Genomic DNA, 24,298 nt, shown 5'->3' with positions numbered 1-24,298 from the left:
AGTTAAAGCTTCCATCTTGCCTTCTGGAGTGTTACCACAACATCTTGCCTTCTGGAGTGTTATCCCAGATCGCTAGTCTGTCCCTCAACATGCTTACCCTTTCTTCCAAGGTAATAGGATATCTGGAGTTTAGCAGGCCACACAGCCAGAACAACCATTATGTCTCCCAGCCTGTCTTAGCGCTAGCTAGCTGTGAGCACGTGACTAAATTCTGGCCAGTGGGATGTGACAGGAAATAAGGGCCTTTAAAAGGCGAGGCTGTGCCCCTCTTCTCCTCCTCCTTCCTGCGGGCTGGAATGCAGACTGATGGCGGCAGCTGGAACTGCCATTGTGGACAAGGTGGCCCACACTAGGGATAACAGAATAGCAAGACAAGATGGAGCCTGGAGCCCTGAGGACTTGGTGGAGCTGAGCCATTATTCCAGCCTGGACTGCTCACTTTTATGAGAAAAAAAAAAAAATACACATCTAGCTCATTTAAGCCACTAGTAGTATTTTGGGATTTTCTGTTACACACAGCCAAACCTAATCCAACCCAACACATCGCCCAACTGGAGGGTCTTTTAAAGACTTCCATGGGTCCCATCCCACATCCCATCAAACAAATTAAAATGTCCTACATTAAATATAAATTGTAAATAACTCCACAAGGCAAGCTGAGGTCCAGTTATCTAGTTAGGATCATTCATACTCTTGTAAACATTTATACAAATGCATTGGCTTTAATTTTACAGTTTTCTCTTTGTATTTTGCAGCCAATTAATTTGTTTTTCCAGGTCTAAATTATTTCCACAGGCCCTTAAAAAGCTTCCATGCCCTAGGCATCAGGCTAATGAGCCAAACTGAGGAAATGGCCCAGTGCCCCGTTGATTTCCCTGTTTCCAAACTGTCCCAGCTCCCAACCTTTCTCTGCCCCCACAGGTTAAAGGGCTGTCTCCTTCCGTTGAGGCTGCACTGCCCTCAGGTTAAAGCTCCAGTTCCTTGGCTCTACAAATAAGACCCTCGTGCTCCAGCCTCTGCCACTCCCCAGCCTCATCTTCCCTCTCCCATCCTGTGTCCCAGCTATGGGATCCACTTATACGGCTTGTAAGGGACACACTCCCTGGCTATGAAGCCTTTTCCCTGTGCAGAAGTCAGGATGGAAGGGGCATCTGAGGCCATCTGGTTCACTATCTCACAGAGGAGAAACTGAGGCCCAGAGAGTCAAAGAGGCTTAGCCGAAGTCAGCCAGCTCCTCAGTGTAAGGGGCTAAGGACTGGAGATGAGATTCTAGAGACTCTCTCCAAAATCATCCCCTCCAAACTCCTGTCATTCTTAAAATGTAAACCTTTCAGGGGTGGCTCTACAGTCAGACTGCCTGGGTTCGAATCCCAGCTACACCACTTACTGTTTGTTAACTTAGGTGAGTTTCTTAAACTCTCTGAGCCTGTTTCTTCATCTCTAAACACTGATGATAAACTACCCCATAAGGTAAATCATGAAGGTGAATGAGCTAAATATGAAATCATCAGAACACAGAGTAAACACTCAATAAATGTTAGTCATTATCTCATTGTTGTTATTTATTATTATTGGAATAAAGACCCAAATCCCTGCATAATCTGGCCCCCGCTGACCCCTCTGCTCTCTCCCATTTCACGCCATTCTCCCAGCTGCACTTTCCTCCCTTCAAAAGTGCTCCAAATGGCCCATGCACTTACCTGCCACAGGGCCTTTGCACATGCTGCTTCTTTGGCCTCCCTTTTCTTCCACCCTCCCTTGCTCTCTTTTGCCTAGCAAAATCCTGCCCCTCCCTTAGATCTCAGATCAAACATTCTATCTTAGGAAACTCTTTCCCAACTCTCGTGCATCAGAGTTTGCAGTGATATATTTGTGAGACTGTCTGAAAAATGTTTGCCTTCCTGCTTCGTTCAATGCCAGCAGAGCTCATTTTGCCCACCACTCTACCCCAGAGCCTAGCACAATGCCTGGCATACAACAGATGCTTCATATGGAACACAGAGGAAACACAAATCGTGTTCCCCTCACTCTGGTCTCCTTTCCCCCAAGCTACTGTGCCCACCTCCCCTCTGTGGGCCTCTCCAGTTTCCTCACACACACACACACACACACCCATGCCGCTTCAGCTGCCCACCTGTCTCGGAGGAGATGTTGACCTCGACGCTGAGGTCAGGCACAGGTGCTCCCGGGAAGGAAGCCACGCACAGGTAGGTGCCATAGTCACTGAAGTGCAGGTCAATGAGCTCTAGGCTGCTCGTGACGGCAGGCAACTCGGGGTCATTTCGGGTCACCAGCAGCCTCTTGGACATGCGTGCCGGCTTGCCGTTCTTGAACCACTGGTAGGTCACCTTCTCCTGGGGTACTGCATCCACATGGCACGACAGCTTCAGGTCCTGGCCCAGCTGTATGTTCTCACTCTCTTTGATCACATCTGGGGTGATCTGGAACGTAGCATTCTTCATGGCTATGGGTGGATGGGGAGAGAGAGGTGGCTGGGGCTGGCCCAAAGCCAAGGGTCTATGTCCCTCCCACCCCCATCTGGACCCAGCTTCTCTCCTTGAACTGGCCTTCCCACACCACCACCACCCCCAAGAGAAACCATCACTTTGCTTGGAAATCGTTCTGCTTGCTCAGATGCATTTTTAAAAATCCAAAAAAGCTGGCTGTAGGAAAGTGGGTTTAGGAATTGTTATAGCCACTGTTGGCTGAACGTCCATTATGTGAGAGGCACCATTCCAAGTGCTTGACATGGGTTTACTCATCTCACCCATCCCACAATCTTGGAGTGAGGCACTTTGCTGTCCCCATTTTACAAAGGAGAGAACTGAGGCTCAGACAGCTTAACTAACTTGCCCAAAGAAATAGCCAACCTTGAATTCAGACTCAGCCTACACTCTTAAAGGCTGCACTGCTTTATTTTTATTCTTGTTTTAAACCTTGAATATGCAAAGTACAATTTTTGGAAAGAGGCACCAGAATGTATTAATGTTTCTGTCTAGAGAGTGGGGCTGAGGGGAAATTTTATCCTTTTGTACTGTTTGCTTCTTTGCAACAAGTTTGTGCAATTTTAATAATAAAAGCCTAATACAATTATTTTATGTGAAATTACATAAAACACAGAGTTTAGAAAAAAAGGGTCTAGCCTCTTTGAAAAATCTGAATATTGTCTGACATAGCCAAGAGTTAGACAGAATTTTTCTTCTTCTTTTTTTAAGTAGGCTCCACATCTAGCATGGAGCCCAAAGCAAGGCTTGAACTCATGACCCTGAGATCAAGACCTGAGCTGAAATCAAGAGTTGGACACTTAACTGACTGAGCCATCCAGGTGCCCCTAGACAGAATTCTCAATAGTGGGTGCTAATTCGATAGGTCCCTGGTACAACGGCCATGAACTAGGACTGGGCTGGGCAGAGCAGGCTGGACATCACCCTAAGAGGCGACCGTAAGTATTTGATGTAAACTGCAATCTCAGGAACCTAGGTTTTAAAGGCCAAATGGAATTAGGTGGAAAAAAGTAACCTGACAAGAAAAGTACCATCAAAGGAAAAAGCAGTCATCAGCAACAATCTTGCTACTGTCTTTCTTGCTCTGATTAAGTAAAAACTCACCGAGAGCTAGCTTCTTTTTGGGATGAGGGAAGAACAAAAAGGAGAGACCATTTCATCAGAAGACTCTCCACTGGATTTGACAGAAGCTATACTTTATTTTCAAGGGCTAAAAAGCTGCAAACAAGCCTGGATCTTTAAAATTTTCAAATAAATAAACAACAGCCAAACAACAACCTAAAGTTACTTCTAAGTCAGAAGAATTTTAAGTTTTCTCTTTAGGGGCACCTGGCTGGCTCAGTCAGTAGAGCATGTGACTGTTGATCTCAGGGTCATGAGTTCGAGCCCCATGTTGGGTATAGAGATTACTTAAATAAATAAAACTTAAAAAAAAAAAAAAAGCTTTCTCCTTCAAGCACAGTAGCAAAATCAAGATCATACTGAGAAGCTAATGAGGCTGAGGTTTAGTAAGTAGGGTGTTTATACTTCTTTAATCGTGCCCCAAGTTTTGTATCATTTTTACATTTAGTAATTACCTTCAGACTCACTGACACACTTTGCTAATAAAGATTTGCATATGAGGTATGTACAAATCCATGTTATTTTCATTTTAATTCTGTGGAAAATGTAGAAACCATTGTATGGGAAGAGTCAGGAATTTTCTCTTAAAGACTGGAATGTCCACATTTAGCTTTTGGCAGCCTCAGTTTCCCAATCTAAGAAAAATGTCAGTAATTGGGGTGCCTGGGTGGCTCAGTCACTTAAGCGTCTGCCTTTGGCTCAGGTCGTGATCCCAGGGTCTTGGGATCGAGTCCCGCATTGGGCTCCCTGCTCAGCGAGGAGTCTGCTTCTCCCTCTCCCTCTCCCTCTGCCTCTCTCTCTCATGAATAAATAAAATCTTAAAAAAATATATAGGAAATCAACGCCAGCCCTTCCCACTTCTTCCACTGTCAAGATGACATTTGGAAATGTAGATTATAAATAAAACTTTATACAAATTGTAGTCCAGCCGCTGGCAGACAGACATAAGGAAGCAGACAGGCTCCTTTCCCAGTTCCCTGGCGGTTCCTGGGGGGCAGGGCCCCCGCCCGCCTCCCGAGTTCCCTCCCGCCCCTCCGGACACACGTACATCGCACCAGCAGGTTGACCGTCTTCTTGGCAGGGTTGCCCACGTTGTTGGTGGCCGTGCAGTTGTAGTAGCCAGAGTCCTGGGCCTGCACTGAAGGGATGCTGAGGGTGCCACTCCGGGCCACAGCACCCAGGGGCAGCGGGCCTGGCCCATGGGACCACTGCAGCTGGGGTAAGGGATCGCCGCCTGCCAGCAGACACTGTACTGTCACATTCTCCCCCGGGTTGACCACCAGAGTTTCATTCACAGACAGCTTCAGGGCTGGTGGTGCTAGGAGGACAAGGAGGTGGGGTCTTAGGGGACCGTGAGGCAGCGCTGGGGGAGCTGAGGGGGGAGGAGAAGCCATGGGCTTGGGGAAGGCCTGGAGGGAAAGGGCAGGGAGCAGGCGGGGGGCGGGGTGGGGACACGCTCACGGTGAGGGGCCTAGAGTCCTGTGGGGGGCGGGGCGCTCTCTCCTAGCTGGGGAGTCAGCCCCAGGCGGGCGGGGGGGACGGGCAGGGAAGGCCTGTACCCGTGGTGTTGGTGAGCCGGAAGGTGATGGCCTTGTCCGGGATGCCGCACACGTTGCGTACAGACACCTGGCAGGTGTAGCTGGCATAGTCCTGGGGCCGCAGGTTCTTCAGCTTCAGGACCTTGGTCTCCCCCTAGGCAGCAGCAAAGCACTGGGGTGAGGGGCCTGCTTGGGTCTCTAGGGATCCCACACACATTCACCCAGCACCCGAGGCGGAAGCAAATTCCTACTTAAATTTCTATCTTTCCAACCTCCACAGCGTTTAGCCTCAGGGAGCCGGAGCCTGGGGTGGATATGGCAGTCTCCATACCTTGGGCTTCTCTGCATCTGGTGCTGTCCTGGGGCACACCGGCCGGGACAGCCTCAGTTTTCCCACTCTGGGAAATGGACGGTAAGGAAGGACTCCTGCTCTGTCTTACAACCCATGTGGAGCTTTGCCACCTAGGATAGCCACCTCTGAAAGATGCCCCTGGTAGGACAGCTGCATCACCACCATCCCGGACTGTAGGGGTCCCATGGGAAGTGCAGTCATCTCTCTGCCCCCAACTGCTACTGCGCCTGCCCAAGAGTTCCCAATACTCTGCCAGCCAGCAGCACGCGGGGATGACATGCCTGCCCCCGGAGGGTGCCTTTCCTAACTAGCAATGTCCCCGGAGGACTGGTGCCTGGGGGACTCTCCTGTCCTCCCTGACCTTTCTGTCCTGATTTCATTTGGCAAGGGTTGTCTGAAGCCCAATCAGAATGCATGCTTCTGACGTCAGAACAGAATTACTGGAGTCAGGGCATAGTTCCTGGAACACAGGATCACGAGGCCTCGGTCTCTGCGTCCCCCTCCCTTGCTGGGTGCAGAAGGAAGAGTGTGGGGCGAGCCATGAGGAGACCAGGCCGGCTGCTGTCCATCCTGACCTGGGTGTAGAGGGGCTCATAGATGTCGACCCCATTGTCCTGGCTGTGAGACAGGGTGTCGGAGCCCCGCTTCCAGATGAAGCGGGCAGGCGGGTTGGAGTTGACGGTACAGCGCAGGAACACTGTCTTCTCCTGGTAGAAATTGCCTCGAACATCGCTCACCGTCTGGTGCACCGTCAGCATGGGCTCGTCCAGGTCTGCAAGGACACAGCCCCAGTGGAGTCAGGGCCAGCTGACCCCAAGGCAGGGGGCTGGGTTTTCTGGCAGCCCGCATGGAAAGCTAAGCCACCCTCAAGGGATGCTTCCAGAGAGCCAGATGCTCCCCCAGCCCACAAGCTTGACCACCCATTAGAGGCAGGGGAATGGACTTAACGGCTTCCCAGCTGTCCCTCCCCCTGGCCCTGCATGCGGGTGTCTATCTTCACCCTCCCATCATGGGATGGAGGAAGCAGCTGCAGACTGGAAATCAGGACACTGGTTCAAATCCCAGGTTAGCTGTTAATTTGCAGTGTGACCTGCCTAAGTCCCTTCTCTCTCTGGGCTTGTTTCCTCGCTGGTAAATTGGACTAGATTGGTGGTTCTCACCTCTGTTTGCACGACAGAATCACACGGACACTTTCCTTGTAATACCACTGCCTGGCAGAGCTCACTGATGGTGTCAGAAGTCAGAAGAATGATTGCCTCTAAGGAGATTATTGACTGGGAGGGAGCATGAGGGAACTTTCTGGTCTTGGAAATGCTCTTGAACTGGATGGTGTTTACACATGCATAGACATAAGAATTCACTGAACTGGGCGCCTGGGTGGCTCAGTTGGTTAAGCGACTGCCTTCGGCTCAGGTCATGATCCTGGAGTCCCTGGATCGAGTCCCGCATCGGGCTCCCTGCTCGGCAGGGAGTCTGCTTCTCTCTCTGACCCTAACCCCTCTCATGTGCTCTCTCTCATTCTCTCTCTCTCAAATAAATAAATAAATAAATCTTTAAAAAAAAAAAAAGAATTCACTGAACTGTACATTTAAGATTAGTGTACTCTATCGGATGTAGCTTAATCCTCAATTTAAAAAAAAGAGTTTAAGAAAAATCCTGATGCCGGGGCCCCACGCCCAATTATCAGAATCTCTGGAAGTGGAACCCAGGCATCAGTAGTTTCTTCTAAAGACCCCCGTAGACATTCTAATGGGCAGCCAGTGTTGTGAACCAAAGGCACCCACATTGCACAGCCTAACATCCTTCGACAGGTGTCCCATCATTCTGTCCTCGCACAGCCCACTTGGACAGAAGTCATAACAAAGACCAGAGGTGGAGGTAGGGCATTGGTAACACCTGGGCCATGTCTGCCAGCCCCTTTCAGCACCAATAAATCAAGAAATGACCCTCAGCCTCAGGATTTGGCAGGCCTGTGGTTGACTGAAAAGGGACAGAAGGGTCTGAGGTTCCATTGCTCACCACTTGGGGGTCTCACTTGGGTGGGGGTGCATGGGCATATTTAATGGGTAGGTTCATTGTAGACATTAAGATGATGCCAGACAGGCCCCTTGGCTTGGCCCTACGGCTTCTGGGTAACTAGGATCAGCCTGGGCGAGCAGTGAAATAGCCTCTTGGAGCTAAGGGGGTAACTCTATGGCGGGCAGGTAGGGACTAGGGGCTTCCCATTCAACCAGCAGCCAGGATTGAGGGGTGCTTGGTCCTGTAAGTGGTGGGAGTAGGGAAGTTTCAGAGAGGCCCCTGGGGCAAAAGCAGAGACATGAGGTACTATGGGAAGGGCACCAGAGCAGAGTCCAGAGAACCTTTGCAGATGAACAAGTCACAGACCCCCAGTACCTCAATTTCATCTGTGAAAAAAGTATAATCCAACCTGTCCCACCCTCCCTGATCACTTGAGAGGGCTGTTGCAAGGTACGCATGGATTATGGAGGGAAACGTGTGAAGGGTATAGGGTGAGACACACTGGAGGAACAGCAGGTAAACCCCTTCAGTCCGGAAGAGATGAAGTCTCTACTGTGCTCTTCCACGGAGGTGTCGCTTCTCCAGCCTCCTTTCCACCCCCCCCCTCCCGCCGAGCCTGAGCGCCCGGGGGCACCCCCGGCCGAGACTCACACTGCACGTCCACGCGGATAGACTTGATGGCGGGCACGCCCACGCCGTTCTCCGCCTTGCAGTAGTAGCGGCCGCCCTGCGTGCGCGCGATGCGCTCGATGCGCAGCGTCTCGTTGAACACGGATGTCTCCTGGAACTTGTCTGAGGCGCTGCCCGCAGTCTTGGTCCAGCGCACCTGGGCCCGCGGGGTGGGCCGAGTGAGCCGCGGCAGTGCGGGGGTGGGGGGGTAGGGTTCCCGGCTGAAGGCCAGGCGACCGTGCCTTCCCTCCCCCCGGCCCCCATTGTTTTTCCTGAGTGCCCGTGGGGACCACCCTGGCCTGGGAAACTAATTCCCCCAGGGGAATACACAGATGGGGCAGGGTGCCTCGGGAAGGAATCTGGGGAATCTGGGGTCAGAGGGAGGAGGCTTTAAAGAAGGCAGGATAGTGCAGTGGTTAAGAGGCAAGTTGGATTGGGGCAAGTTATCCCACCTTTCCTGCCTTCCTTTCCTCATTGGGAAAATGGAGAATATCCCACCTAGGCTTCCTGGGAGGATTAAATGTGCCTTAGTGCCTGTAAGACTAAGAATTTGATAAAGTTTTTAGTGGCCTTGGGTAGGTTACTCCTCTCTCAGCTTCAGATTTTTCATCTGTGGAAGAGGTCTATGGGGTAGACTCCAAGATGGTCCCCAGCGATCCCAGCCTCTAGTCCTTTTTTCTGGGGTGCCCTCCCACTTTGTACTGGGGATGGGCTGTGTGACCAATATAACACAGTGGGCATGATGGTATGTCACTTCCAAGATCAGGTTATGAAGGACTGTGATTTCCATCTTGGGGAAAGCCATCTGGCTTGTCATGAGCAGCCCTCCGGAGGGAGGGGTCCACAGGGGAAGAGGGGAAACCTCAGGTGAACAGCCACAGGAGGTCGCCTGCAAGTGGGTCCTCCCACCCCAGTCAGTTCTCAAATGGCTGCAGCCTCCTGAGAGACCACGGGCCAGAACCAGCCAGCTAAGCTGCTCCTGGATTCTGGTTCCACAGGAACGGTGAGGCAATACGTGTTTGTTGTTTTGAGTTGCTGAGTTTTAGAGCATTTGTTACGCAGCAGTAGATGACTATAACTATAACATAGCATAATTTCTGCTTTGCAGAGGTTTAGAAACAAAGCGTATAAAGCACCTAAATGTAGCCCCCGGTATATATTACTCACTCAACAAATTTCCACTGTTATCAACATTGCCCTATATTGTGGGGAGCTAGCAAGGATCACACAAGACACTGGAGCTACTACTCAGAGTAGCAGAGGTTTAAGAAAAATTGGTCAGTTCCAGATGATTAAGTCTTAAGGATTGGAAGATGGGGTAGGGAAGCTTCCAACTTAAAGTTGGGGAGGGTTGCTTATTACTGAGACAGGGCAAAGCCCCTGATCCCGGCGAAGAGGTCAGGCTGTAGGCCATGAAAACAACAAGGCTGGGGAGAAGTGGGTGAAGGGCAACTTTCTCATGCAGAGAGCAGCCACTCCAGGGTTTGTACTTTTCTTCAATTCTACAAAATTCTCAGCCTTTATCTCTTTAAATGTTGTCTTCTCTCAGTTTTCTCTAGTCTGCCCTAAGTTTATGTTGTAGCTTGTCATTCTATCCTCCATGTCTCCCAACTTCCTTTTCACAATTCCCATCTCTTTGTCTTCTCCAGGCTGCTTTGTAGTTGATTTCCTCGGATCTATCATCCAATTAGCTAATTTTCTCTTTAGCTATCTCTATGGTATTGAGGCCAAATTTTTCAAAAGATCGTATTATTTTTATTTCTAGGATTTCTATTTGGTTTCTTCCCCCCATATCTAACTGATCAGGTTGTATAATCTTTTGTTATCTCTTTAAACACTTTAAACATATTTATTCTCAAGATCCTTTCAGATGGCTCTGTTTACTCTGTTTCCTCAGATATGACTTGTTCAATTCTTTGAGTCTCTGGACTGGCCCTGCTGGCACTGTATTTTTAAATGTGTTTTAAAATTTTACTCCACAGGCTTGTAGTCCATGGGCGTTTTCTTCCACAGAAGTTCCACATGGGCCCTCACATGCCTGTCTGTGGTGTAGCTCTATGGTTGCCTATGCCCAAGACCCATGGGTTCACAGGTTCCAACTAGTTTTTATATTAGTTTCTCAGCTTTGGGTGTCCTCACCACTTGGACAGTGTAAGAAACAGACAGCCCAAGGGGTGTGCTCCTTTAGAGGCGACCATTTGTACATACGCCCTGAAGCAGAGTCTGCTCCCTGCTGTGACTCTGGGCTGTGGGACAGAGAGCTTCTGGTCCCCATTCACAGGGGGTGCCCTTGTCAAGCTTCCTTCTTTAGGTAGAGAGTCTAAGTCTAGCCTCCAACCATAGATGGACCTGGGGCCTCAGCTCATACCCCCTGTGCATGTATTCATACTATTATCCCTGAGGTGAGTATGTAGTTCAAGCCCCTCCAAGGACCATGTTCTTCACCTTCTGCTCACTGCCATTGCTCCAGATTCTTTCTTCATTTTGGCCCTTGAGATTCCCACTCTCTTGCCATTTGTTTGGAGTGGGGAATTCCATGCCCATTCCATCCCCCGTCCTGACCTCAAAGTGGGCCTTGAGATGCTCCTTCCCTGTTCTCCTGCTAGATTGGATGCTCCAGGACAACGGGAACTATATCTTCAGAGCCCATCACAGCGCTGGGCACATAGCAGGTGCTCAGTAAATACGTGTTTAATGAAATGAGCAAACAAGGAGGTAGACGCATTTCAGGAGAGGTGAGCAGCAGTGGCCGACACAGGAATGAACAGGGTGTACTTGGGCACGTGTGACTAGAGCACAGTATGGGTATGAGGAGGATGGCAGTGGAGGTCAGACAGGAAAGGCAGGTGGGGCCAGACTGGGGTGGGGGGGGTCTTCCCTTCCACCCCTAGCAGCCTGAGCTGGGTCTGGTAGTTAAAAGGTAAACCACTGAAGGTTTCTGAGCAGGGGAGTGCTATGATAGAGCAGGTTTGAAGATTACAATTCTGGGAGCTGGGTACAGAAGTGAATTGGAGGGGGAAGCATGGAGGGGGGCCAGTTAGCCTACTGCAGTGGTCCAAGCGCTAGGATTGCAGGTCTGACCTCCAGAGGTAATGAGGAATAGAAACAAAGACCCATGCAAGAGACATAAAAACAGAAGCCACAGAGGCTGGCTAGATGTGGGGAATGAGATGGCACAGAGCCATATTGTAGCCTAAGGGTTTGAGCCTAGGTAGCAGGAAGAACAATGACATTGTGGATGGAAGTAGAAAAAAGAGTGTGTGCGCACACACACTGAGCCCCAGCCATAAACCACTCATGAATGCAATGCACAAGGGGACACACACAGGTGGCCACTGCAGCCTGAGGGAGAGATGGCCCAGCGGCCTCCCTGGCCAGGGAGGACCATCCTGACGTCACGCCCGATGCAAACAGCAACCTGAAGCCTGGCAGCATCACTATCACTTTGAAGCAAAACTTTGAGAAGAAGCAAGCGGTGATGATGGTTTCAGGTTGAGTCCTCAGGGGTTTCCTTGTCCCTTTGCTTATCTCCAGGCCAAACCTACCAAAGCCATCTCTGTGCCCAAAATTATCCCAAAAATGCTTCTGCATTTCATTGCCCTCCCTAGGAGCCAATGAAAAATTTTCTGCTGCTCTTAAATGCCACAGCAGCTCACCAGCAAATTCCAGCCACCCCTCCAGCCCGCCTCCTGCCTCTTCCCATCAGCTTCAGTGATAATTGGACAACCCTTCTAACTAAACCACATACTTGGTCCGTGACAAAAACATACCTGGCATTTCCAGGTACTCCTCTTCTGTTGCTTTCTAACTGCTTTCAGTCTTTTAACCTCAAGGGTGTGGGGCTTGCCTACCTGAAGCCTCCTGAAGAGGCTCCCGGAACCCCCCAACCCAAAGACAGACACACTGGGGGAAAGTGTGCTAAGCTACAGAGAACACTGGTTCTGGATTCAAATTCTGCTTCCACCCTCCCAGGAGCTGTGTGATCTTGGGAGTTCACTCAACCTCCCCAAGCTTTGATTTCCTCAGCTGTGTAACAGAAGCCCTCATGTCTCCCCCACAGCCTGGTTGTGAGGCTCCAAAGAGAAGACGCTGGAGGAAGCGCCAACACAGTGTTGGCGTGTGAGGTCTGCCCTCAGACTGAGGTGGAAGGTGCATCTGAGGAAGCGTCTGCCCAGCAGATACAACAGGAATGAAGTGGAATTGAACAACTGCCATTTAATTTGTCCCCTCAGCCATCCATGTTTTCAGGAGAATAAGATCACGGCCTCCAGCCCTTCCCCACAGAGTTCATTTTCTAGCTCTCTCCCCGCCCCAGTCTTCTGTCTTGTGTTGGCTTGCCAACTTCGTGCGCCTCTTGTTCCCAGCTCCCACTGCCTCTTCGGCAGCTCTGATCCCAGGGCGGGGTGGGGAGTGAGAAGCCGAGGCCGTGGGGTGGGGGGGGGGGGGGGGTGCTTACCTGGGGCCGAGGATGCCCCGTGACAAGGCACTGCAGCACGAGAGTGTCCCCCTCCCGGATGGTGTAGACACGCTCGCTGATGTTGTCCTCCTTCACCACACATGCCTGGCCGGCGTGGACAATCTGAGCCTGGGCAGGAGCTGGGGGTGGGGGGTGGGGGGGGAGACACAGGTTTAGGCTAGAGGCACCAAGGCCAGAGGGGGTCTAAGGCTCCCTCCTCTGAGTATGTAAGTGGGAGGAGGAAGCCCAGACCTCCCCAGGCCACGCCTCAGAGGCCTGACCTGCTGAGCTCTGGAAAGGACACTCCCAGGGCCCCAGGCCAGAACCAGAAAGGTCAAGGACTCAGGATGGGGGCAGTTCCTCCTCATCCCACTCTCCTTTCAGGAGATCTGTGCTCTCAGTAGCTGTTACGTTTGCAGAGACTCTCGTGGTTCAACATGTGTTGCCCCCAGTCGCTGCCCCACAGGCTTTTTGACCTTTTTACAGGCTTTTTACAAGTGAGCTGATGAGCATGAGGGGCTCGGTATCTATACCGATTGGTTATCACTCAATGAGTATCACTGTCTCAGCAGGCCCTGTAGTGGGAGCTGCCGGTGCTCCCCCCAGCTCCCTATACCTGGCGGGGGCATCCACCCCCCAGCTGCTGAGTGTTAGCTGCTAGGTGCACAGAGCTCCCCTTCCCCTGGGAATTGCCCTTTGCCAGTGGGAGCTGCCTGGGCCAGAAATGCCCACAAGATCACCCCTTTCCCCAATACGCACACACGGAGCCCAGTGACTGATAGCTACACCCCGCCCCCCACCAACCCCGCTGGTGGGATGACCATGGTGCCATTTACTCTCCAGAGTCCCCCTGGGAGCAGGTTGAGGCTAAAGCAACTGAACCACGTTTTTGCCTGGCTGCTTCCCCTTCCAGTGTCTCCTGAAAGCACTTTCTCACAAATCCCATGCCTGACCTGCACCCTCTCAACCATCCCAGGCTTTACTTTTAGAGAGCTTGACTAAAATATCTCCCAGTCCCACAGACTGCTCATTCCCCTCACCCAAAGGCCTGTTACTCTTCCCTCATTGCTCCCTGAGCCTGGGCCAACCTCTTTAAGGGATGGAAGCTCTCTCCAGGGGCCTGGAAGCTCTCAAAAGACTGGCTCCTCCCTGGCCTTTCTCACAGTGACCAGGGCCAGGGGACCACAGCTGTGACACCCAAAGGGAAGACGACTGACTGGGAGAAGTACACAGCCCCTCCCTAAGTGTCCAGCCCCCAGCCCCGCAATGTTTGGGCTCTGAAAAGGAGGCCCCCGAGTTCATACCTGTCTGCTCACAGCTGAGGGTGGAGAAAGTGGAGGTGGGCACCAGGGGCACAAGGGGCTGAAAACAGAGTCCTTGCCCCAAAGAGGTGCACAAAGATGAGGTAAAACCTATACATAAAATGTGTAACTTCCTCCACGAAGCATCCCCTGACTGACCGGCGCCCTCCCTCCTTCTGTACCCATCACTCCCCCAGTGCAACAGCAGAGCATCATTCTGCCTGTCTGCCAGATCCAGGGCTCTTGTCCTTCTGTCTACCAAACCATGAGTTCCATCTTGTTATCCCCAGCACGAGGCCTTGAATACAGTGGGCACTCAGTGAACGTTGAATGGATGAATTTACAAGACTATCCCATGATGATGTCGCTAAGCATCTTAAAAGAGATACAGAAGGCCCTAGGAGATCAGAGGAGAGAGAAAGTCTGCTAGAGGAAGGATCACAGAAGGTTCTAGAAGAGGCAGCTTTCTCACCAGGCCTCAGAGAATAGGGGAGATTTTTGCTGGGTGAAGGAGAAAGTCCTATATAATATATATTACCTGGAGTAAACCATGAGTGATCTTTGGACCTTTATTTTCTCATCTCTAAAACAGAGAGAATGCTGCCAGCCCTGAGAACTCACGAGGGTGGGTGTGACAGTAACACAGGCTAGATGAGACGTGCTCAGTGAACCCCGATGTGTCCTGCAGTTACAAGTAGCGCCTTACCGGAGCCTCTCCAACCAACACAGATGGGACAGTCATGAACTAATTACAGAGGTGGGTCCCCAGAGGCAGCCCGGCTGTAGGTCAAAAAGCCTGTGGGGCAGCGACTGGGGGCAACACATGTTGAACCACGAGAGTCTCTGCAAACAGTAACAGCTACCAGCAGCCTAGAGTCTGAGTGTCCAGACAACCATCCTGCCTGCCTGGCTGCCATAGAGGAATGAACTGAGGCTAGTTGTCAGAGACAAGCTATGCAACCTTGGGCAAGTCAGACCTCATGGGCCTCAGTTTCCCCTCCTATAGCGGGGGAGTGGATTAGAAGACCTCTGAGATCCTTCTCAACTCACACTTTCTATACATTTGTAATCAGCGTGTAGTCCATATATAAGATGCACCCTGGAATCTGGGGAATGGGTCTGAAACTCACACTCTGCGACGAAAATGCATGAACATCACCATACCATGGCAGAGAGTCATCTGTGGCCAAGGACCCCAGGAAATCTCATCAGGAAACAACCCCCGCCATGCATGATGTGCGTGCCAGTTGCTGATAAGACCAGAAGGTCCCATGGATGTCTACAAGAGGCCTGGGGTGCCTCCCCACAAGGAAGGCATTGATATAACGGGCTTGAGTGGAAGATAAGCTGTAATCTTGGACACTGTGGCTTGCCCGTAGCCAAATAGTGTTGTAACCACAGAAGGTTCGGTGACTGATAAGGAATACTGAAAAGGAGCTGGAGAGCCTGACATTCTCAGGGTCTGGCCAGCAGAGGCCAGAAAACACAGGACCTGGCCAGCAGACACAAGGCCTCTGGCCACCAGCCACGTTTCCTCACTGGAGACCGGGCATCATGAATGATGACATCATTAAGATGATCTAACTCCCTTTGATGACATTAACTCTTAAGAGTATCAAACTCTAAAATGATAGAACCACTGTGGAAGAGATTTTAGCAGTACCTACTCGAGCTAGACGAGGGTATGGTTCATGACACAGCAATTCCATTCCTGGGTAGTACCCAGTGGAAAGGAGTGCTTATGACAACAAAACAATAGGTCCAAGAATATTCACAGCAGCTTTATTCATTACGGCTAAAAACGAGAACCACCCATATGTCCATCAAGACTAGCATGGATAAATAAATTCTGGTATATTCATATAATGGAATATTACACAAAAATAAAAAATAAAATAAAAAGAACTCCTAATAGATACAATGGCACTGTTGAATCTCACATGGACAATCTGGGTGGAAGAACTCAGACACCAAAGAGTAAATAGTATATGATTTCATGTGTCTGAAATTCAAAACTGGAAAAACCGATTTTAAAGTAACAGTGGTTGCCCTTGGGTGGGGATAGGGATTATTTACTGGGAAGGGCACACCAGAAGTTTCTGGGGAGAAGGTGGGATCCCATCTGGTACGGTGGAAATGTCTACATCTTAATCTGAGTGGTAGTTATATGAGTGGACATATATGTAAAAATGCATCGGGTTATTTGCTTAAGATTTGGCTCTACCTAAGTTACACTTCAATTTTTAAAAATTGCCCATTGAGGTTATCAGGTTTCTTTGGTTGACACTAACCATTACAACTACCTACTCCCTTTACTCTGATTCCTATTTGATTTTCTGCTTCCCACGGCTGACTTCTTCGAGGTGTAGATTTTCCCTCTGCAGCAAAGGGAAAATGCCCGTGGCTTCCCACTGAGCTTTGTTAACGTGAATCAGCCTCCCCCACTCTGCTCACCCCTGGAATGGCTAGAACTGTGTTTCGGACCCTGAACCAACAGAGTCCCCACCAAGTCGCAGGCCCCCAAAGGCTCTGCCTCACTTAACCTCAGCCTCTTGTTCGACGCGCCCTGGGAAGGCAAGGCCAGCAGCCGCATCTTCTGTTCCAAAGGCAACCAGGCCAGGACCTGTGTCAAGAGGCACCATGACATCATAATCCCTTCATTCAGTCTGTCAAACAACAAATGCTTCGAGCCGGCCGCTCTGCGTGGGTGCCGGACAGACCATCAGGAAAAGCAAACAACAAAGGAGCACTGTTGGGGAGATGGATAGCAAACAAGGGAACAGAAATGAACAGGATGGCTTCAGAGTGCTCTAAGTGCTAAGACTACTCTAGAGCAGGGGATTCGTCAAGGAACAGCGAACAGAGGAGAGAGATGCCTTAGAGAAATGGGAAAAGCAGACAATCCGGGCCTAATGCCTGGCTCTGCTACCCACTAGCTGGGAGACGTTAGGCAAGTTACTTAACTTCTCTGAGCCTCAGCCTCTTCCCTCATAAAATGGGAACAATAATCCCTTCTCCCGGGGCTGGCATGAGGGTTTAAGACAACATCTATAAAACATCTGGCCAGGGGCGCCTGGGTGGCTCAGTCGTTAAGTGTCTGCCTTCGGCTCAGGTCGGGATCCCGGAGTCCTGGGATCAAGCCCTGCATTGGGCTCCCTGCTCAGCGGGAAGCCTGCTTCTCCCTCTCCCATTCCCTCTGCTTGTGTTCCCTCTCTCGCTGTGTCTCTGTCAGATAAATAAATAAAATCTTTAAAAAAAAAACAACACAAACATCTGGCCAAACAATATGTGCTCTCTCAATAAATAACAGCTCCTGAGATGATTAAGTAGGAACAAGAGATTGGGGCAGGAGAGCACCCTCTGGGGCCCCCCAAAATCCCAGGTTGGAGATGCTCAAAGCGGACATTAAGCCGGTAGGGATGTTTCACAGATATGTTAAAATTCATGTTGAGGGCGGTGCAAGGCTTCAGAGGAGCTGGGAAGGGGGGGGAGGGATGGGGCCCCTTCTGAGCATCCCTCTCAGCTTCCCAGCACACTCAGCTCTCAGCAAGTTACTTCGTGACTTTAGCAAGTTACTTAAGCCTTCATTTGCTCACTTGTAAAATGGGCTTGTTGTGAGGAATACGTAAGTAAACTTAGGTCAGGCGCTGAAAGCAGTGCCTGGTACACAGTAAGCCATCTAAACATGGTAGCTAGCATCATTATTCTATAAATGATCCCGCGCTCCTCTCAAGAACCCACCTCCCTGGGGGGCTGCAAGTCCTTTGCATGAAAGGACCTGGTCTTATCTGCCACAGATGGTGACGAGTGATACCTTCCTGGGGTCCACTGTATATATTTCCAAGCTCCTTACCTTGTTCTGAGAGGCAAAAAGAGTAAGTCTGATTTAGCCTCTTTTGGCAGAGAAGACAGCGGAAGCCCAGAGAAGGAAATGCCCTGTCCCTGTCACTCACTGACACAGGACAGGAGCAGAGTGGGACTTGAACCCCGGCCTTTTCACCTGCTAGCTTGGAACTCTAGTCCCTGTCCCAGTCCTCCACGAATCCCCTACCCCCGCCTTGTGTCACCAGGGAGGCTGTTGCCATGCCAACTCCAAGGTTGTCAGAGTTTGTATTTGTAACAAGCTCTTTGGGAATTTTGGAGGCTGGATTTGATTATCTCTGCTTGACACCACACTGGTGGATAGAAGATAGGACGGGAGTTTGGAACCATGTATGTTTCCCTGCCTCTGGTCTATGAGACATTTCTGATTTCACTCTCCTGAGATCTTTCAATGAAGCCCCGTGGAAAAGGAAAACAGTATCTCCCAACCCATGGTGCCATAAAGTGTTCATTGATAGTCCTCTGCCAAGTCAGGATGCTGATGCTGCGTCTTCTCTCTCCTTCACAGAGTGTCTTGGCACCCAAAGGTAGATTATTAAAGGCTCTGAAAAGTCCTGCAGTAAACACACCTATGTAACTTAGTTTAAGCCAGTGCTTTCCAAATATATTTGACCATAAAGCCCTTTCTTCACAGAGGAACTCTTAGCATCTTGAAAGAGAGAAGCGTTGTGGAAAACAAGTGGAGAAATGCTGATCCAAAGCTCAATATAAAACTAATGGCTGTCGAGCCAAGTATCACGGCCCTCCCCAGCCCTGTGGCTGAGCAGAGCCAAACAGCATGAGAGGTGTCACCCACAAGGCAGCATCATAAGGAGTACAGCTGAGGCAGAAATAGTGGGTCCCTGGTACAATGCTTCGGGCCTACCGGCTCACTCCTTTTTCCTCCAGAAAGCATACGCCCCAAATTATAGGTGGGGGTCAGGACAGCCAGCACCCAGCAGGCCCAGTGAGGAAGCCACAAACTCTCAAGGATTCATGTTAAAGCAAATTCAACTCATCCACCAGGCTTCAGAAGAGAATTCTCACTGGAACCTGGAGGGGAAATTTCCTCAAAGACCCCCATCCCTCATAAGAGAATCTCCTCCCCGGCACTAGCCAAAGTGTAGGAGGTGCTGTTAAATGCACAAGGATGCGGCAGTAAGATGTAGAGCCAAATAAGGCAGGCAGGCAGGCAGGCAGCGAAATGAATGGAAACCCTTAGTTTAAAGCTCCATCAGCTTTCCTTCAGGTTTCTTCCCCACGCCGCATTTAAAAAGGTTAATCATAGGGACGCCTGGGTGGCTCAGTCATTAAGGTGTCTGCTTTGGGCTCTGGTCATGATCCCAGGGTCCTGGGATTGAGGCCCGCATTGGGCTCCCTGCTGAGCCGGGAGCCTGCTTCTCCCTCTCCCACTCCCCCACTTGTGTTCCCTCTCTCGCTGTGTCTCTCTCTGTCAAATAAATAAATAAAACCTTTGCAGAAAAAAAAAAAGTTAATCATCGTCCAGTGGGGGCTGTTGTCCTGCTTCCAACTCCTGATTCTTTCTGGGAAGGTGTGTGTGGCTGGGAAACTTCCAGAGGAACAGGGGGGTGGGGGGGAGAAGGGGGCTGCAGACTTCTCCACCTGAAGTCAGTTCTATCTACCCCGTTAGCAGATGGCAGGGCAAGTGCCACCATCCTCACAACCTCCCACAAGTATCACTGAGTGTTCTGGGCCAGGCAATATGGAATCAGGATCTGTGTTCTAGTCCTGACTTCCATCAGTCAACACATCCTTATGAGCATGAGGTGCTGAGCTTGGTGCTGAGGGGTACTAGAGAAGTGTGCAGTCCGGAAGAGCTGGGATGAGGACAATGTCTATAAAGGCCTGCTGAGCGGGCAGGGAGAGATTGGCCGTGAGCTGGAGTTAAGGCTCCGGTGTCCCCCGACCCACCCCCCTAACATAACAATAACATCACGATATATACATAACAGTAACAATTTACTCTGTGCCAGCATGTGTCAAGTGTTTTATGTCTATTATCTCATGTATTGCTCATAACAAGCCTATTACACCCATTTGTCAGATCAGGAAGCTGAGGCTCAGCAAGGTTAAGTAAGTTGCCCAAGGACACCCTGCTGATTTAGAGTCTGACTCTCTGACTTTTATGCTAAGCCCTGTGCGTTTCCAGCTCCTGAGTGCCTGGCACAGTGCTGAGGACTCAGGGCTCAGGATGCACGACATAGTCTCCGAGTCACTAGTTAGGCCAGTCCCATGCAGCATCCTTAGAAACCATCTTGCCGTGGCCCTCCCAGCTCCTGGTACGCACATGTTTATCGATCCTTTTATACACGTAATGTAAATGGACACTTAATAATTTAGCAGAGTTAACAGTGCTGAAATATTAACAGGCTTTTCTCTTTTAATTAGCTGCTGAGAGAATGGCGGCCAGGGTCTGGGAGGAGGCTCATGGGGCAGGCACTTGGCCAGCTCCACCTGGGCATCCTTCTGCCAGGGATGACGCTCCACACCTCTCCAACAAACTGTGGGCCATCAAACATAGGCCTCTTGGGAAAATTCACCCTTCTGTGCTGTCCACAGCAAGGCTTTGCCCTACCTCCCCCTTGGCCTTGGCTGGTTGTGGAGCTGGCTATCACCTGTCCTCTGTTCACCACCCAGGATGGACCAGGGGACTTCTCCAAGTCTAGGGGAGTCTCCAATTCAATGCTGGGAAAACCAGCCTGAAACAGTCTCCCCCATCCCACACCATCTCCTCTGACCTCACCTTAATGCCGGTCATCTTGAGGGGCATCCGGCCTGGCTTAGCCAGTTGATCATTCAACTCTTGGTTTTGGCTCGGGTCATGATCTCAGGATTGCAGGATCAAGTCCTGCACTGGGCTCCGCGCTTAGCGGGAAACCTGCTTGGGATTCTCTCTCTTCTTCTGCCCCTCCCCCTGCTCACATGTGCACACGCTCTCTCTCTCTCTCTCTCAAATAAATAAATAAATCTTTAAAAAAAAAATGCCGGTCATCTTGAGGGGAAGCATCATCACACTCTGCCCTGCACCCCTCTGGACATTCTCTTGGGTCATTAGACCTCAGTGCAAGCTGATTTCCTCTCCATCCTCCCTCTCGCTCCTGGGCTCCCAACCCTTCAGAGGACACACACAATTGCCTGTTTATTTGCCATTGATTCATCGATTCTTTCTGCAGTATTTCCTAAGCACCTATTGTGTGAACTGTCCTGCCCTCAGAGCTGGGATGCAGAGCCGTAAAGGCAGAGCTGCCCTCAGTGAAGAACCTCTGTCCTCACTTGGCTGCAGATCCCACTAGAGTTTGCCCTCCACCCCAGGGTCCTTTTTTGGCTCATCACAACCAAACCCGTATTCAGCCATCCTCCTCTTTGGCCACAAAAATCTCTCCCCAACCTGAGCGTGTATGTCTCTGACCTCCAAGTACAAGGTGCCGTCACTGAATATGAGAGCAGCCACAGAAGAAGGGATGAGTGCTCAGCCTGCCACCCTATCACCACGACCGAGCACAAAAGCTCTGCTTCCCCGCTCGGAGGCAGGGCCTGCGACTGCCTGCAGAGCCTGCTCCTATTTGCAGGACTGGATACTGTTTGCACGGCCTAGTACCGTGTGCAGAACCCGACGCTTTGGGCAGAGCCTGGCCCTCTTGACAGATTTCCTCTGCCGGAAGTGGTGGCCGGTCCAACTGTGCCCCAGTCCCAGGGAATGTCCAGCACCCTTGCACCCACATCCTGGCCTCATCGGAAGGCACACAGGGGTTGAGAGTGCCAAGTGATACTCATGGACTGTGGATCAATGGAAGTCTAATGGGCACCCCACTAATGGAACTCCAGGATGTCGGGACAGGCCACCAGGAAAGCCCCCTATGTGGGGACTCTGAGGTGCCCTGGGAGAAGCTGTAAGGGACTTTCTCCCTGGGTCGCAGAAGACCAGGATCAAAAGTCTCAACAGTGAAGGGACCTAGGGCAGCTCTAATAAGTGCAGGCAGGACACTCAGGAAAGAGAGCAGAGAGTCACATGCCCTAAATCCGGCACTGTTTGACCTAAGGCTGTACATGTAAGCCTGAGGGGCTGCCCAGATGGTGTGGGACAAGGGGCGGGAGGCAGGACTCTACCATTCATCTCCTTACTATTGGGCAAGTCCTTCAACCTCCTGAAGCCTCAGTTTCCTCACTCTGCAAATGGAGAAAAGACATCTCAGACAGTAGGGGAAGTAACTTCTGGGTTGTGAGAATTAAATGAGATCACACACATCGGGTACATAACACAAGGACTGGTATCGAAGTAGGTACTTAATAAATTCTAGACCCTTTTCCATTTGATAATATAGCCCAGGACCCTGTGGGAACCTGTTCAAAGGGCCTACAAGGAGAAAATGCAACACTGGATGCGGAGGTCTACTTTGGGGGGAACGCCACGAGCCGTAATCTTGAGAGACCAGAACAGCAAGGTGGGCTAAAGGAGGTAATCGTGGGAAGGAAAGATCTCCCCAAGAGAACATACTGGATGATGGTGGAAGAGAGAGGCTGCCATCCATAGGGCAGAGAATGGCTTCTAGAACGTAGGACCTGAGCCTGCCTGGCCCAGGGATGTGAAGTCCATGGACATGGGGTCACTCATGTAGATTTTCCTACTTGGGTCCCAGCTGCCCAGCCCTGCCAAGCTCTGCCAGTCCTGGGGACCAGTCACTGCCATTCCCTTGGCCCTGCACCCTGGCAGCAGCCCAGACATTAGATATGACCAAGTCCCCACCCCAGCCCCACGCTAAAGCATAACTATTGACCCAAACCCATGGGAGGCACAGGTCTGGTGTAGACCCAGCCTGGGCACGGGGTTCTTGTCTAGGGAGTTACAGCAATTGCTCTGTGGCCTGGGGCAGATCTTTTAACTCTCTAGTCTAGAGCTTCAGTCTCCTGACTATAAAATGGGCACAAGCGCGCTCCCTATGGTGAGTGTTAAATACAGTAAAAACCAGATCCACCAAGCACAGTGCACGCTGCCTAGGCGATACTCAAGAAGTGTGGTTCGAGGGGTGCCTGGGTGGCTCAGTCATTAAGCGTCTGCCTTCAGCTCAGGTCATGATCCCAGGGTCCTGGGATCGAGCCCCGCATCGGGCTCCCTGCTCAGCGGGGAGCCTGCTTCTCCCTCTCCCACTCCCCCTGCTTGTGTTCCCTCTCTCACTGTGTCTCTCTCTGTCAAATAAATAAAATCTTAAAAAAAAAAAAAAAAAGTATGGTTTGAAGGGAGCAGAATAAAACCTGCTAGGTCTGGGTTCCCCACCCAGAACGTAGAGCTTGGGCCAGTCCTAGGCCAGGAAATGGAAAGTGTCATGGCTTTGCTAAGGCAAAGAACCCCCAAAGCCCCACCTGACCCCCAAACCCAGTGGCTTCCTCCAAGCCCCACAGAGCTGAGGCCCAACCTGGGAGCATAGGCATAGGGCATAGGGTCTGGCACCAGCTGGCTGTGGGAGCAGAGGGGAGACGACAGGGCTAAGGGCACTGAATTGGGGCTGAACTGAGCATCTGGGGACCCTGGGCCAACAAAGAGAATGGGATGGTGGCAGGCGGATGGGAATCCTTTCTAACCAAACCTGCAAGAACTGGTTGGAGGCTTCACTCCAGCACTTAACGTGACTAAACTCCCATTCTGCCGTATAAAACAGAGGCCAATAATATTACGCTCACAGTGCCTCACTGAGATGGCATACCAGAAAGCTCCACGGAAACTGTAAAGTTCTGCCCAGATCAGGTACTTATTAGGCGCCGAGAGACCCAAATGTGGCTTCGGGAAGCAAACACTGGAAGTTAAGAAACAAGTCATAATGCATCTATTAAACCCAGGGAAATAAATTCGGAGGATAAAATCCACTGTGGCTGGGCTGTGTGCAAAGCTGGCTCAAACTTTTTGTAGTGTGACCCGGCAGGGCGAAATGAGAACCATAAACCTGTTCCTATCCTATGACCTATTAGGCAATCTCACTTTGGGGAATAGGCCCCAAGGAAATAATTTAAAAGGAAAAAGTAATTCACATAAGGTTATTCACGGCAGAGCTCTCTAGAAGCAGGGGAAACTGGCACCTGCCCAAACTCTCCGCCACAGAGAAATGGTGACCCAACTCCAGCACATCGATGCGGGGGGTGCCCTGCAGCCATTAAAGTGACAGGGCTGAGGGCTCAGTCAATACTGCGAGACGTGCGTGGGAGATAAAGTCGGCCGACAGTGCAGAACGGACGACTGTTTACCGCTATATAAAAATGTATTGACAGGTATGGGCAGGGAATTTAGAATGAACGGTTAATGTTTGATGGTCATTGGGTTCCCTTTTTTTCTTTTTTTTTTTCCATGAGGTTGTTTAAGTGGGTAATAATAACAATACAACCCTGAAAGCAAAACCAATCCCGCGGCTTGAGAGCAGGTGGGGCCTTAGACCCCAGGACGGAAGAGCAGGGGAGGGGAGGACAGA

General features: G+C 50.8%; 1 protein-coding gene across 2 annotated transcripts in view; it reads right to left on the bottom strand.

The window, feature by feature from the left end:
- Positions 1-24,298, bottom strand: part of MDGA1 (MAM domain containing glycosylphosphatidylinositol anchor 1) — a 58,652-nt gene that overhangs the window by 16,283 nt on the left and 18,071 nt on the right. For both annotated transcript variants that reach the window (XM_032409895.1, XM_032409896.1), the window contains exons 2-7: positions 12,661-12,800; positions 8,187-8,361; positions 6,092-6,288; positions 5,186-5,318; positions 4,675-4,944; positions 2,135-2,464 (exon numbers count right to left, since the gene is read on the bottom strand). In XM_032409895.1, the coding sequence (XP_032265786.1) occupies positions 2,135-2,464; positions 4,675-4,944; positions 5,186-5,318; positions 6,092-6,288; positions 8,187-8,361; positions 12,661-12,800 (1,245 nt within the window). The remainder of the gene's footprint in view (positions 1-2,134; positions 2,465-4,674; positions 4,945-5,185; positions 5,319-6,091; positions 6,289-8,186; positions 8,362-12,660; positions 12,801-24,298) is intronic.

This window comes from Phoca vitulina, unplaced genomic scaffold (assembly GCF_004348235.1).
Source record: "Phoca vitulina isolate PV1807 unplaced genomic scaffold, GSC_HSeal_1.0 scaffold11, whole genome shotgun sequence".
NCBI lineage: Eukaryota > Metazoa > Chordata > Mammalia > Carnivora > Phocidae > Phoca > Phoca vitulina.
Note: the sequence above shows the minus strand (reverse complement) of the source record. Positions and strands in the feature narration are given on the sequence as shown.